At 54.4% G+C, this 15879-nt stretch overlaps 1 protein-coding gene across 1 annotated transcript; it reads right to left on the bottom strand.

Annotated features, from left to right (window-relative positions):
* Window positions 1–140: 140 nt before the first annotated feature.
* AAAS (aladin WD repeat nucleoporin) lies at window positions 141–10494 on the bottom strand. The gene is made up of 16 exons (XM_004583285.4): window positions 10256–10494; window positions 9798–9925; window positions 7073–7128; window positions 6679–6770; window positions 6515–6561; window positions 5830–5928; window positions 5469–5612; window positions 1953–2073; window positions 1548–1672; window positions 1370–1430; window positions 1196–1286; window positions 995–1088; window positions 840–907; window positions 665–746; window positions 493–577; window positions 141–385 (listed from the first exon to the last, which is right to left on the bottom strand). Exons 1-16 carry the CDS (start codon window positions 10376–10378, stop codon window positions 158–160), a joined length of 1644 nt encoding a protein of 547 aa, XP_004583342.2. The 5' UTR covers window positions 10379–10494; the 3' UTR covers window positions 141–157.
* Between the last annotated feature and the right edge of the window lie 5385 nt (window positions 10495–15879).

The following is a 15879-nucleotide window of genomic DNA, read 5'->3' as shown; positions in this document are numbered from 1 at the left end:
CACTAACTGAAATCCATCTGGTTCCAAGGACTAAACATCCAGATCCACAAAAAATGACTAAAAAGTGACAGGACAGGGTTGTCCAAGTCCATGCCCCCTCCACAATACCCCATGCAACTCTCGGGAAACTAGACTAGGGATGAAGTAAAACGGGGTTTTATTGGAGATGCGGGTGAGGGGATCGTGTCCGAGCAGGTGGTGGCCCGGGGGGAGGGTCCCAAGGGGCAGAGATGGGGGACATCTCCGTGAAGAGGGGCAGGTCGTGCAGAGTGGAGCCGCCACCAGCCGGGGGCTCCTGGACCCGTCCCAGCACAGGGCTAAACCGTGGGAACTGAGCGTTGACAAAGTACAGAGGGATGTGGGCTATGCGACCTGTGGACCAACACTGCAGGGTGCAGAAGGCCATGGTCAGGGCCAGGGCACAAGGGCAGCTCCGTGGCGGCCCTCGGCATCCCCAGCCCATCCCAGCCCCCAGCAGACTGGCATGCTTACCACACTGAGCAGGGCCCCTTTACTGAAGGAAGGGTGGAAAGCGATAAGCTGGGCCTGGGCTCCTGGCTCCCCCTGGATGATGCCACTAGAGAGAGAAGCAGAGGGAGGCATGTGGCGGCACCTGCATGCCATGCTGGGCGGCTGGTGGCCCACAGGCCTGCCCTGTACTTACCACGGAAGCAGCTCAAACACGGGGCTGTTACGTGTGCGAAACAGGAGAATGACAGGTGTACCATCCCGCACCCGGGGGTTTCCTAAAGGAAACGAATCCAAGGCTAGGGAGGTGGCATCCCAGGGCATGGGCACCGTGGGTGAATGGGGAGGCCGGCTGGGGCCCGGCCACTTACCCTTCATGAGCACAGCCAGCCGTTCCCCGCTGGGGTCCCAGACCATGGAGTGGGCTTCACCCCCGAGCCTGCGGGTCGGGTTGGGTCCTAGGCTCAGGCGAGCACAGCATGCGTCTCTCCCACCTCCCCCACCTGGGCTGGGCCTTGCAACTCACCTCTCCTCACCGTCAGGAGTCTGGATGGTTGTCTCGGACAGATCTGCCACGATGGTGGCTGACTTGGCCCCTCCCACGCGGCCCTTTCCCTCGCCTGCAGGTGAGAGCACAGTGCCCACCAGCCCATCACACAGGCACGTCACCTCCCTCTGCCCTCCGAGACCCCCCCCCCAGCCTGAAGTGCTGCCTGTCCTCACGTACCGCAGCGTTCTGGGAATGACAAGGAGTAAATGAGCGGTTCCCCTAGAACGGTGAACAGCAGCCGCCTTCCGTCTGGGCTCCAGCAGCCAGTCTGGGGAGAGGGAGGTGACAGGAAGGTAGGGGAGAGAAGCAGGCAGGTCAGGGCCCCTCCCCAGGTCCCCAGGTCCTGCTTACCTGACAGCGTCCTGAGAGGGTGGGCCACCTCTCGCACGTCCACATCTGGGCCTCCCATACTCTGAGAGCCAGGGAGAGGCAAACAGCTCAGAGGCTTGGCGTGACAAACAGCCCCAAGAGCAGTGCCAGAGGCTCGCTCACTACCTGCCACCCCTATCCCCACTGCCCAGTGCTTCACCGGAAGACAGCTGAAGGCGTGGTGGCCAGGACTTTGCTGCCATCAGGGGACCAGAGCAGGTTGGTAACACCACCTCCACGGAACCAGTGAAGGGGGACACAGGTCTCTGTGGAGACATCCCACACCTAGGAGGGCCGGGCAAAGCAGTCAGCACCCTCCCATCTCTGCTGGGTGCAGGGGCCAGCGGGGAGAGGCAGGGAGGAGCCTGGGAAATAGGCTGGCCCACGGTTGACTGTGCAGAGCAGAATCTTAAGGCTCTAGGGATGTGGATGGGGAAGCACCTTCCCAGCAGGTCCCGCCCCTCCCCTCACTCCCCCATGATGTCCTCCAGCAGGCAACACTCATCCCTTGGGATGTTTTCCTGGACGCCAAAGGGCTAGCTGAAACAACCCTAAGTCAACTCACCAGGATGGCAGCACCTACGGGGGAAGCAGACAGCAGGCGCCCCCCACTGGGGGCCCAGGCCAGGCTTGTAACCGGTGTGTGCCCAGGGTGAGACAGCACTTGAGCGCAGCCAGAAGAGGGTCTGCCCAGGGACAACGGAATGTGCGGGGTCAGAGGACAGCAAGAAAGGACAGTTCCGCTCCTGTGCCGCCTCTGTCTAAAACCTGAACCCTCTTGATCCCAGCAGTTCCTGTGCGCTCAAACCAGGGAAGGATCCTGGTACTTGCCTCTACCCCACAGGAACACCCTGTGGGTTACAGCGACCCAGGGGCAAGGCTGAAGGGCAGGAAGCTCTCCACACAGGCTAGAGGGAGCCAGCCCCTCAGCCTGGCCCATCCAGCCTGGCTAGGGAAGCCCATTTCTCAAGGGCTGGTCTCTCCTCTCGGCAGAAGGACCTGCAGCGCCCCAGCTCAGCCCTCTGTCCCTTGCTGTCCTGATGCCCCCCAGTCTGGGCTCCCGCATAGGACAGACACATGTGCACAAGGACAGGCCACCACCTGAGGCTGGACCCTGCCAGGGGCATCCCCTGTGGCTGCTCCAACTTTGGGGCTCCAGTGCCACAGCCTCAGATGCCTTGTGCTCCACTTCCCGCCTGCCTGTAAGCACATTTAACTCCACTGAGGCACAACGGTTCCTTTGCAGTTTCCTCTCAAATCTTTTTAGGAAATCAGTTCTCAGAAATCCACCTCGCACTTTTCAATGGCCCCACTGTGCTTCACTGGGTATATGAATTACACTTAGTATGTCATGCCTCTACAAGTGGACATTCAGATTACAATAATAAAACATTTCTAAGTGCTATAAAAATACTTTCCTATATCTATCCATCATAGCTATGTCATTGTTTAATAGGTTCTTAAAAAAAAAATACCAACAGGTATCTGGTACAGTGGCCTAGTGGCTGAAGTCCTCGCCTTGCACAAGCTGGGATCCCATATGGGTGCCTGTTTGTGTTCTGCCAGCCCCACTTCCCATCCAGCTCCCTGCCTGTGGCCTGTGAGGGCAGTCGGGAATAGCCCGAAGCTTTGGGACCCTGCGCCACGTGGGAGATCCAGAGGGGGCTCCTGGCTTCAGATCAGCTCAGCTCCGGTTGTTGCGGCCACTTGGGGAGTAAAGATGGAGGATCTTCCTGTCTCTCCTCCTCTCTGTATATCTGACTTTCCAATAAATGTAAAATAAATCTAAAAACAATACACCAACAAGTTATCTGCTGAAGAGTTTGCACTACACCACACTATCCACTGTGTAAGAGCGCCAGGGCTGGGAGCAAGCACTGTGCAATAGCACGTTAGGCTGCTGTACAGGACGCCTGCATCCCCGTCTCACAGTACCTAGGGATGGAGTCCTGTCTCCATTTCCAGTCCAGCATCTTGCTAATTCACATCCTAGAAAGCAGTGAGTGATGATTCCAATACTTGGGTTGCTGCCACTCGCATGAGACTGGGACGGCCCTGGCTATTGCGGGCGTTTGGGCAATGAACCAGCAGCTGGAAAATCCTTTCTGTAGTCCCTCCACGAATACTTGTAGTATTTTCTGTTTCATCATTTAATATGGTAGATACTGGTTGTGAGTAAATACATTTATGAGAGCCAGCACCATGGCACAGCATGCTAAGCCTCCACTTGCACCCACATGGCCACTGGTTCGTGTCCCAGCTGCGCCACAACCCATTCAGCTCCCTGCTTAGGGTTTGGGAAAGCTGTGGAGAATGGTCCAAATGCTTGGGTCCCTGCACCCGTGCGTGGGAGACCCAGAAGAAGCTCCTGGCTCCCAGCTTCAAATGGGCCCAGCATTAGCCACTGTGGCCATTTGGGGAGTGAATCAGGAGATGGAAGATCTCTGTCTCTCCTTCTCTCTGTAAATCTGCCTATCCAGGGTGCCATGGTTCAACAAGCTAATCCCCTATCTGTGGCTCTGGTGTCCCCTGTGGGCACTTGGTTCATGTCCCAGCAGCGGCTCCACTTCCAATTCAGCTCTCTGCTTGTGGCCTGAGAAGGCAGTGGAGAATCACACAGGTCCTTGGGACCCTGCACCAATATAGGAGACAACATAGGAGACACCGTGGCCACTTGGGAAGTGAATCAGCAGATGGATGATCTTTCTCTTGTCTCTCCTTCTCTCTGTAAATCTGCCTTCCAAAAACAAATAAATCTTCAGGGCCTGGCGGCGTGAACATGCCGGGATCCCATATGGGCACCAGTTCTAATCCCGGCAGCTCCACTTCCCATCTAGCTCCCTGCTTGTGGCCTGGGAAAGCAGTCGAGGACAGCCCAGAGCCTTGGGACCCTGCACCCGAGTGGGAGACCTGGAAGAGATTCCTGGTTCCTGGCTTCGGATCGGTGCAGCACCGGCTGTTGCACTCACTTGGGGAGTGAATCATCGGACGGAAGATCTTTGTCTCTGTCTCTCCTCCTCTCTGTATCTCTGACTTTGTAATAAAAATAAATAAATCTTTAAAAATAAATAAATCTTAAAAAAATAACAAATTTCATAAAAATATTTGTTTTAGATTAACTATTTCTTTTATACTGTGTCTTTTCATCCGGAACTTTCTGAGGACGTTTATCACTCTAAACATTGTCCTTCCTTTGCTGACACATGTTAATAGATTTCCTAAGCATAAATGGTTTTTAATTTTCTGGAACCCAACTTAGGTAAGGTAAATTATTTGATGTTCTATTTGTTTGTTTTTAAAGATTTGTTTTATTTTTATTTTATTGAAATAAATTGATTTACTCCCCAAGTGGACACAACAGCCAGAGTGGAGCTGATCTAAAGCCAGGAGCCAGGAACTTCTTCCAGTTCTCCTATGTAGGAGCAGGGTCACAAGGCTTTGGGTCTTCCTCCACTGCTTTCCCAGGCCACAAGCAGGGAGCTGGATGGGAAGAGGAGCAGCCAAAATATGATCCCGGATGTAAGGATAGGATTTAGCCACTAGGCTATCGTGCTGGGCCCTATTTTTTTAAGGATTTTTTTTTTTTAAAGATTTATTTGAAAGGCAGATTTACAGAAAGGAGAGAGAAAGATCTTCCTTCTATTGGTTTACTCCCCAGTTAGCTGCAACTGCTAGAACTGAGCTTGACAGAGCCTCCATTTGGGAAGTGAACCAGAAGATGGAAGATCTCTGTCTCTCCCTCTAACTGCCTTTCAAAACAAAAATAAATCGTGAAAACAAAAAAAAAGTGAAGAGCCAGTTTCTGGCTCACTCTGAGTTAGTCCCCTGGAGACTGTTTTCTAATTCCATTGGCTCATGCTCTCACTCCCCACCCCCTTCCATTAAGCCTATGGCAAGTCCTCTTTCCATTTTCAGTCCCACCCCTTCCTCTCCATTGGCGCCCTCTCAGCAATTGGCACCCACTGCAGTCCTGGGTCGAACTGGGAGCCTCCAGACCCCCGCATGAACCACCACTTCTACCCCCGCGGCCACCACCCCACAAGGCCAGGGCGAGCTGGGTCAGAGGTGGCGGGTTCCTTACCGTGTGGACAAGGAGGTAGGGTCCAGGGTCCAGATGAGGATGCAGCTCTGGCAGGCGACAGCCAGCACCGAGGCACTGAGGGGCTTCCAGGCCAGGGCTGCCACGTTCCGCTGCAGCCGGTGCTTGAGGGAGGGGACGATGGTGCTGGGGGTTAGGCACAGGGGCTGAGTTACAGTGGGGACCCCAGAGCTCAGGGCAGCAGATGCGCTTTAGGAAGGAAAGCCGACACCCCCTACACCCCTCCGTCCCACCCCTGTTCTCCCCCCAGGGCTATAACAAGGACAAAACCATGTGACAGGGCTTCTCTGAAAGGAACCCTGTGGGCCAAGTTCAGGGGCTGCAGCCACACACCCACACATACCTGTTGGCATTATACACCCGAATCGAGTCATCCAGCAGGGCCACCGCAAACTTGTTGGTGTGGGGGTGCCACGCAAAGACCCGCAAACAGCAGTTGGACCTGGTGTGGAGGTGAGCCTGCAGACTTGGAACCTGCCCCAGCCCAGCCCAGCCCAGCCCAGCCCAGCCCAGCCCAGCCCCCAAGCCAGTTCCCCTTGGCAGGGCCAGTGCTGTGGTGTAGCATCTGAAGCCTCCACCTGCATCTCACGTGGGCACTGGTTTGAGTTCCAGTTGCACCACTGCCAAGCCAGTTCCCACCCTGCTCCTGAGCCTGGAGAAGCAGCAGAGGACAGCTCAAGTCCTTGGGTCCCTGTAACCATATGGAAGACCTGGGAGAAGCTTCTACCTCCCAGCTTCAGTACCCAGCCAGCTCAGTCCTTTGCAGCTTTCTGGGGTGTGAACTAGTGGATGGAAAATATTTCTTTCTCTAATTTGGCCTTTCAAATAAAAGTAAATAAATCTTAAAAAAAAAAAATGAGTGAGGGTGTGATTTATCCTACTTTGGTTAGTGGGGGAGGGAACGGTGAGCATACTGAGCAGCCAGAAAAGCAGTGGGCAGAGTCTCTGCCTTGCCCTCCCTCCCTCCATAAGGAGTTACAAGGTGCAGGGCTCTGTGCCCACCAAGCCCCCAGAGCTGGTGCACTCACCAGTTGGTGACCTGGGCAAACTCGGCAATCAGATCCTCACTCCTGAGCTGCAGGGACAAAACAGGCCTCAGTGTCCCCACACAGGGCAGCCAGACCACCCCTTCCCATTCCCACTCCCCACCCTAAGGGCTGAGCGAGCGCGGCAGCAAGCAGGGCGAACTCACAGACAGGTGGGGGAACAGGGAGCCGTGGAGGGAGGAGGCCCATCGGCAGAGCGCCAGGGCCCAGCTGGACGCCGTCTTCACCCACTGGAACACTGTGGAGAGGGGAGGGCGGCAGTTCTGACGGAGTCATCCCCCGGTGCACCCGGTGGACACCCCCTTAGGTGAGAGACAAGCAAGGTCAAGTGCATCCCCACATCCCCCTGCCCAATGAGTGCTCTGACACCTCACTCAGGAGCTACCTGGAGAAGAAGGGGAGCAGGTGACGGCGGGGCGGGGGAGAAAAGGGACAAAGGCAAAGACACCAGGGCCCCAGAAGTGCTGGGGGGAGTCCAAGGGGAATGGAGTAAGGAAATAAGCCAGGACAGAGCCAGGAGGACTGGACAAAAATACATACCCTCTTCCTCTGCGTTTGCAATTTCATTCAACACCCCAAAAAGGCCCACATCGCGCCTAGGAGAGAGAGGAAGCCGTGTGTCAGACTGCTCCGACCCCCTCGGTCCTTCTTCACAACTATCAGTCAGTCACCAACAAACATCTATTCAAAATGCTCACGAGAGCCAAGGCTGGACCAGGCTAAAGCCGAGAGCCTGGAATTCCATCCAGGATTCCCGTGTGGTGCCAGGGACCTAACCACCTGCGGCACCATCGGCAGCCTCCCCAGGTGCAGCAGCAGGAGAGCTGGGACCCCGAATGGGATGTGGACATCCCAAGCTGTGGCTTCACCTGCTGTGCCATCGAAGAGTTTTAAGCAAAGGGAAAAATTAGCCATGTCAGCATTTCAGGAAAAAAAAGTCTGGCTTCAGATTAGGGGCGAATAAGAACGGAGAAAGGAACTCTGTGGGGCTGATGCTGTTAAACTAACACTGCAGCACAGGGGTCCCAGCTGCTCAGACTTCCAATCCAGCTCCCTGCTCCTGCGCCTGGAAGAGCAGCGGAGGATGGCTCAAGTCTTTGGGCTCCTGTACCCACATGGGAGACCCAGAAAAAGCTTCTAGCTTTGGCTCAGTCCTGTTCATTATGACCATCTGGGGAGAGAATCAGCCGATGCAAGACTTCTCTGTAACTCTCTCAAATAAGTAAATAAATATTAAAAAGAAAAAAAAAAAGGAATTAGTGAACAGATTACTTGAGGAATGTAGAAAAACACACACCCAAGTAACCTGAACTAGCAGGAATGGAGATAAGACGAGCCAGGAAGTAAAATGAACAAGACTTCAGGACTAATGCGTCATCAGTTTGGGAACACATAGTATCAAGACACCACCAGGCAGTCAGGGCATCATCTGAGACACCTGCCATGGACCAGGCCCTGGGCTAGGTGCTTCACACGACCTCTTGTCACCTCGGCATTATCAAATGAGAAAATGGGAATTCAGAGCTTAACAGGACGAACATGAGCCAGAGAGCAAGCAGTGGGATTCAACCACCTGCAGCTCCCACAGCCTCCACTTAAACCATTTGCCCCTCAAAGAGTCACCTGACCATTCCTGACAAGAAAAACCCCAGGAGGAAAAAGGTTTGGAGAGGAAATGAAGGCTGGATGTGAACAGCAGAATGTGTGACGTTACTGGAATATCCCAGCGCTGGCCATCTGGCAAACCCTGCAAACCCAGGAACTCCCGGGGGCCACGCTGTGGCACAGGGGGGTTAAGCCACCAACTGTGACACAGGCATCACACTGGTTTGAGTCCTGGCTGCTCCACTTCCAACTCAGTTCCCTGCTGATGTGCCTGGGCAAGCAGCAGCATATGGCCCACATACAAGTGCACACTCAGGTCTGGTGTATCAGCTGGAAATTCAACCCGAGGAACACAGACACTTAAGTCCACATCAGGAGGTCCTGAGAATGCCGAGGAGACATAGCTAGAAAGGTCAAAGGTGAGAAAGCGGCCAGGAATGGAGGGCTCCTGCAGACACTCAGGTCATGTTCAACTTCACTCCAAGGCTAAACATCCAAGTGTGACAGGCCACGTACTGTGAAATACACACCGGCTCATGAAGCGACTGGTGGGACCACATGTGCAATTTCATATTACAAATGAACACACTCAGACCCAGCAGAATGGTTCAACTGGCTAATCCTACATCTTCAAGCGCCAGGACCCCATATGGGATCCCGGCACTTTCAAGGCGAGGACTTAAGCCACGAGGCCACAGCATCGGGCCCTAAGTAAATCTTTAAAAACTACAAATAAACACAGTGCATGAACTGAGCAACCTCATTTCCTAAACCGCTGGAATTCATCACACCGGTGAAAACAGTAACCACAGCTGACACGCGAAGATTTTACACCCACAAATACTGATCTCAACAACGTGCTACAGCTGCTCACTCATCCCATGTACCAGTAAAACATGCTCCGTTTCAGACACAGGAAACAAGCACAGAGCAATGACGCGACCTGCTGAAAACCAGAGCTGAAAGTGGCAGTGCCAAGAACCACCCAGTTGGCCGTGGCTGCAGCGTGACAGGTGCCTAACGAACACAGGACATTCCTTAAGGCAAACTGATGGCTAACTCTACTGAGCGCTTCAAACAGAAGTACTGACCCAAGGCAAGGATGGGGGCCGCAGGGCGGTTCACCAAGCCTCTCTAGAGCACCACGCTAGCTATTGTAAAGAAAATGGACTACTGGGCCCAGAGTGGTGGCCTAGCGGCTAAAGTCCTCACCTTGCACGCATCAGGATCCCATATGGATGCCGGTTCTAATCCCAGCAGCTCCACTTCCCATCCAACTCCCTGCTTGTGGCCTGGGAAAGCAGTCGAGCCCAAAACCTTGTAACCCTGCAACTGTGTGGGAGACCCGGAGGAAGCTTCTGGCTCCTGGCTTTGGATCGGCACAGCACCGGCTGTGGCGGTCACTAGGGGAGTGAATCATCGGATGGAAGATCTTCCTCTCTGTCTCTCCTCCTCTCTGTATATTTGACTTTACAATGAAAATAAAATCTTAAAAAGAAAATGGACTACTGCCCCGCCGGCTGGCGTCAAACATCAAGACCTGATCATTCGCTATGATCTACGATGGAGAAGGCCTGACTAAAAACAATCCTTTGGCAGAGCAGTCCGAGACGGCCAGCGATGAGCTCCTTCCTCCCACGCTCCGCAGCCGTGGGCTCACCAAGCATTGATGCATCTTTTCCACACTTGCTCGCGGTGATGGATGAAGGCAGCTCTGGTGCCGTGGTCCAGCCTCCCCGCTGTCTTGAGGGGGTCCTTGGTCAGGTGGAGGACAGGAAGATGGATCCACTAGAGTTTTAGAAAGGAGGAAGATGGGAGGGGATGGTGTGTGACTGTGGAGCCCCAGACCCATGCTGAACTCAACCCCGAGCTGGGCTAAGAGTTCCACGGGGCTGCAGACACCTGCTTCCTGCATGCAACGGAAAGCCAATCTCAGCTCCCTTCTCTGGGAGACCAGAATGACACCTTCCATGGAGCACCAGTGAGCCTCCTACCTCCTGAGACTCGCTCCCATCCTCTCCATCCCTCGGGATCGGCCCCACACCCTCTACCCAGCCCTGAGACAAACTCCAGCGCGTCTCACGGCTGCAGCTGCCCTCCCTGCTCGCCCAAGCCCACCTGGCCCCGGAAGTCGGGAGGCGGACTCTCATAGCTACTGCCTGTCACCAGCTCGTTGTTGTGCTCGTAGAGGGTGATCTGACCCCGAGGCGGCGGAGGTGGGAATAAATTCAAGGAGCACATCTTGCCACTCCCGCGGACCGCCGCCACCGACCGGCCCGCGCTCCTCCCTCGCTTCCCGGGCTCGATTTGTAGACGGACGGGTAGCAGGACGGGACAAAAAACGACGCGAAGCTAGTCGGAAGGGGCGGGGAAGTCCTTGCATGGGACGGACTTCCGGAGCTGGCGTTTGTGTGTGCGCGTGCCTCCTAGAGGCGGGAGGGGGCGTAGCGCCGACCCCTTGTTGAAGGCCCAGAGCGATTTGGTGGTCTCAGTGTGTTTGGGGTTTCTGTGTGTGTGTGTGTGTGTGTGTGTGTGTGTGTGTGTGTTGTTTTATTCTTGGGTTTTTTTTGGGGGGGGGGCAGTGAGACTACAGTTTGGTGGTTGTTGTTTTCCAACTCTATTTCCCTAACAACCGTCTCCCACTTTCTCAGCCCAAAATAAGCCAGGTTGAAGGAAGTACCTAATTAAGCAAGCCCTCCCCAGGCTGTGGCAGGAAAACACAGGCTGTGCATCCCGGGAGAAGCCAGCAGTCGGAAGTGCCTCCGGGAGGATGAAAGTCAGAGGCTGAGACCACTGGGGTCTGCAAGAGGACGGGGTGCCTGGAAAGCTGAAGCATTTTCTCGGGGATTTACTGACAACGTGAGATTATACATAGATAGACTTAATGCAGGAATTCTGACTTTGGCAAAAACATGGCCCAGGGGTGAGGGTCAGGGAGATCGTAATGCTGCTTGGGATGCTTACGTCCTGTGATGCAGTGCCTGGTCCCACATCCCATCCACTCTGATCCCCATCCATGCTCAGGTACCCTGGAGACAACAAAGGCTTGAGCAGGAAATCTGGGGGGAGTTCTCAGCTCCTGGTTTCCACCTGGCCCAGCCCAAACTCTGGTTCATTGAAGCTATTGGGGGAGTGAACCAGCCGATGGAAGCCCTCTATGCTATTCTGCTTATTAAACAGATGAAATAAATAATAGTAATAAAAAAAGATTGGAGGCCAGCACCATGCAGAGTGGATTAAGCTTCTGCCTGTAGCCCTGAAATACCATGTAGTCACCAGTTTGCATCCCAGCTACTCCAATTTTAATCCAGTTCCTTGCTAATGCACCTGAGAAAACAGCAAAAGATGACCCAAGTGCTTGGGCGCCTGCACGCATGTGGGAGACCTGGAGGAAGCTTCTGGCTCCTAGCTTTGAATCAGCTCTGCTCTGGCCATTTGTAGCCACTGGGGGAAATGAACCAGTGGATGGAAGATATTCTCTCCTCTCGCTCTCTCCTTTTTCTTGTCTCCCACTCAACTCCAAATAAATACATAAATAAATATTTTTAAATATGTGACTTTCATCTTGCAATCTTGGGCCAGCTGTAAGGCAGGGGCTAGAGCTGGAGTCGGAAGTGGAATGGGGCCTCCTTCTACAGGTGTGTGACAGGAACAGTAGCTGAATTCTTGTACACTGGGCGTGTGCAAGGCGAGGACTTTAACCATTATGCTGTCGCACCGGGCCCTGCACGGTTTTTTTTTCTCCCACAAAATAACAGGAATAAAGTGTAAAGTGTAAAGGGCTGAGGGTCAGGCTTTGTGGCACAGCAAGTTAAGCCCTCTGTTGGTAGGCCTGGCAGTGTAGCCTAGCAGCTAAAGTCCTTGCCTTGAATGCGCCAGGATTCCATATGGGTGCCGGTTCTAATCCCAGCAGCTCCACTTCCCATCCAGCTCCCTGCTTGTGGCCTGGGAAAGCAGTCGAAGATGGCCCAAAGCCTTGGTACCCTGCACCCCTGCACCTGCATGGGAGACCTGGAAGAAGCTCCTGGCTCCTGGCTTTGGATTGGCACAGCACCAGCCATTGTGCTCACTTGGGGAGTGAATCATCGGACGGAAGATCTTCCTCTCTGTTTCTCCTCCTCTCTGTATATCTGACTTTCCAATAAAAACAAATAAATCTTCGGGCCCGGCAGCGTGGCCTAGCGGCTAAAGTCCTCGCCTTGAACGCCCCAGGATCCCATATGGGCGCCGGTTCTAATCCCGGCGCCTCCACTTCCCATCCATCTCCCTGTTTCTGGCTGGAAAGTCAGTGGAGGATGATCCAAAGCCTTGGGACCCTGCACCTGCATGGGAGACCTGGAGGAAGCTCCTGGCTTTGGATTCACTCAGCTCTGGTCATTGCAGCCACTTGGGGAGTGAACCAATGGATGGAAGATCTTTCTGTCTCTCCATCTCTCTGGAAATCTGCCTTTTCAATAAAAATAAGTAAATATTTTATGAAAATGATTGAAATAATTTTATTTTTATGCAAAGAATTTTAAACCCATGCACATTTTTTTCCTAATTCTTGCTTCCTTCGCACATTTTGGAGCCCCCTCAAATTACACATAGTCCCCACTTGGGAGAGCCACTCATCTCACTGAACAATCTGATTCTACCATTCTTGGATTCTGTATCTCTCGTTCCTAGCAACCTGAAAAATTATTCTCAAAAGAGCTAACCCCATGCCACAAAACAGAAAGGTTCCAGAAGGGAGCTTAGAATGTGCCTTATCGGGGTCCACATTGTGGCATAGTAGGTAAAGCTACCACCTGGAACTCCAGCATTCCCATTCAGGCACCATTTCCATGTCCCAGGTGCTCTGCTTTTGATCCAGCTTCCTGAAAATGGTCCGGGGGAAAGCAGCAGAAGATGGCCCAAGTGTTTGAACACCTGTCAGCCACACTTGAGAGACCCAAATGAAGCTCCTGGCTGCTGGCTTTCTGAAGAACGAAGCAGCTGGCAGAAGCTCTCTCTCTCCCCTCCCTCCCTCCATCCATCCCTTCTTCTCTCTCTGTAAGGGTAACTTTAACATAAACAAATGTTTGGGTTATTTATTTACTTAAATGAAAGGAAGAGTTGCTGAGAGAGAGAGATGATCCATTCCCTATTTACTTTCCACATGGCCACAGAGGTCAGAGCTGGGCCAGGCTGAAGAAGCCAGAAGCCATAAGGTTCTTCCAGGTCTCCCGTGTGGGTGCAGGGCCCCAAGGACTTGAGGCATCTTCCACTTCCCCAGACTCATTCGCAGGGAGGCAGATCAGAAGTGGAGCAGCTGGGATTAGAATCTGCACCTATATGGGATGGCAGCACAGCAGGTGGCATCCTTACTACGTTATACCATGACCCCACAAATAAACAAATCTTCAAAAACAATGAAATAAAGAAAAAGCACTTTACCTAGGGCTCTTGTTAAATGTGCTATCCTGGGCCCAGCATGATGGCTCAATGGCTAAATCCTCACTTTGAAAGTGCTAGCATCCCATATGGGCACCAGTTCATGTCCTGGCTACTCTACTTCCCATCCAGTTCCCTGCTTGTGGCCTAGGAAAGCAGTAGTGGATGGCCCAAGACCTTGGGACCCTGTTTCCACAAGGAAGACCTGGAAGAAGCCCTTGGCTCCTGGCTTCAGATTGGCTCAGCTCTGGCCATTGCAGCCACTTAGGATTGGAAGTTCTTTCTATCACTCCTTATCTCCATAAATCTGATCTGCCTTTCCAATAATAAATAAATAAATATTAGAAAAAAATCAAAACAAAACCCTTTGTATCCTGGGACACACAGGACAGCTGCCCAGCTCTCAACTCTAGCTTCCCGCCAATGTAGCCCAGCAAAGGCAGTGCTGACGGCTGGAGTAATGGGCTTCCTGCCCCCACAGAGAAGACCTGGATGTAGGTTTGGGGGCATTAGGGGATGGTAGCACTCTGTCTCAAGTCAGTTGTAGAGTGGAACTCAGCTGATGTATCCCAAGGGACCCAAAGCTGCTCCTACACCAGACCACATTTGTTAAGCACCAAGACTTTGCTGGTTGCTGTCCCAGCTGCTCCTGTCACCCACGTGGGAGGCCAGGACAGAGTTTCTCGGCTTCTGGCTTCTGCCTAACCCAGACCTGTGTTCACTTGGAGAGTGGACCAGCACTCCCTCTCCTGGCTCTCTCTCTCTCCTTCTCCCTCTCTCTCTCACGCTTTCAAATAAGTAAGTCAATCCTTCTAAAGAATAACAGCAGGTTAAGTAACAGGACTCTAAACTCTTCCCCACTAATCCAGCTTAATTTGCTAGCTTAATTCACTGTCACCTGGGCAATTAAGGCAGCTGGCTGGCAATGGCTCCCTGAGGAGTTAGCAGGCAAGGTTTGCCAGGCAAACCAGGCGGCACCCACTCTTCCAGACCACGCAGGACCTGTTTGGTCTCCTAGCATCGCCTCTGTCACTCATTCACAACGTCCAGCTCCTGGAAGTCTGAGAAATCCCTCTCGCCAGCTATTTCCACCATCCTGCACGGAAGCCTGGCTCTTCCCCTACAGGTTATATGGTAATGATTGGTTAGGTGCCTGCCTTGTACCGTGCAATGCCAGCTGGAGAGAGAAGCAGAGGTGCTTAGGGCGCTAGTCCACCCCCAGCCCGGCCAGCTCGGCTCAGCTAGGGCTCCCCAACTAGCTTCCTTAACGCCTGGGTTCTAGGGAAAGGCCGAAGCCCAGGCCACGGGGCGCTCAACTCCACTAACTTCACCAGGGGGCGCGACGGCCCCGGCTACAGAGCAGCGCCGGTGACCCGGAGCCCTGCCCCGGCCCTCAACCAGCACTCGGAGGGCGGTCTCCAAGGCCCCTCTCCAAACGACCTGGGAGGGAAACAGAGGCAGCGTGCAGGGGCCGTCGCCCCAGACTTCTAAAAGCGGAGAGAGGGGGGTTCCCCCCCACACACACACACATACTTTGAACAAGGCATCGCGAGCAGCCCGGCCTGCCGCCCCCTAGTCCCCCCGCCGGCCTCCCGGGTCCCGGGGCCGGTAACCAGGCGCACATGGCCCTCCCGGCCCTGTTTGTGCTGGCAGCGCGCCGCCGCTTATTTGAGGCGGTTTTTATCTCCCAGAAACCAGCAAAACCCCAAGCGGAGTCTAGGGAAGATGAAAGGGGCCGAGGGGCCGGGGAGGGGAGGACCGCGAGGCTGGCTGCGGCGGGGCGGGCAGGAGCTGGCACCGGACAGGCGGAGACCGGGAGGCTCGGCCAGCCAGACCCTGGGGGGTCCCGAGGAGCCCGCCTCGCGGGATGCGCGTGGGGCCGCCTCCCCTCCCAGCCCAGCTCCAAGGCGCCCTCGCCCCTCCTCACCCTGCTGCAGCCCCTCTAGCCCCACGTCTCTTCCGCCACATCCTACCCCCACCCCCACCCCAACCGGCTGGAGAAGCCCTGGAACTTCGGTGGCTTCAAAGCGCCTTTGAAGCTCCGCGCGCCCCGCCCGAGGGCAGGAGAGTTCGCACCTGGACAGGGCCGGGGGCCGTAGTGGCGGCAGCACCGAGTGGGGAAGGGGCCTGCTCGCAGCCTGACTTCGCGCATCATCGCCACTATCATCACCCACCCACTCCTCAAACTTCCACCAGCCCCAGCGCCTCTCAAAAGCCCCTACAGAGAAGTAGGCCGTCTGACGCTCACAGGGAGCTGCAGACCCAGGCCTGGGGGGCAGTGGCCCAAGCGCCCCCCTTCAAGCCCAGCGGGGGAGCCCTGGGGAGTG

This window comes from Ochotona princeps, chromosome 15 (assembly GCF_030435755.1).
Source record: "Ochotona princeps isolate mOchPri1 chromosome 15, mOchPri1.hap1, whole genome shotgun sequence".
NCBI lineage: Eukaryota > Metazoa > Chordata > Mammalia > Lagomorpha > Ochotonidae > Ochotona > Ochotona princeps.
This window is presented reverse-complemented; position numbering and strand designations above follow the sequence as displayed.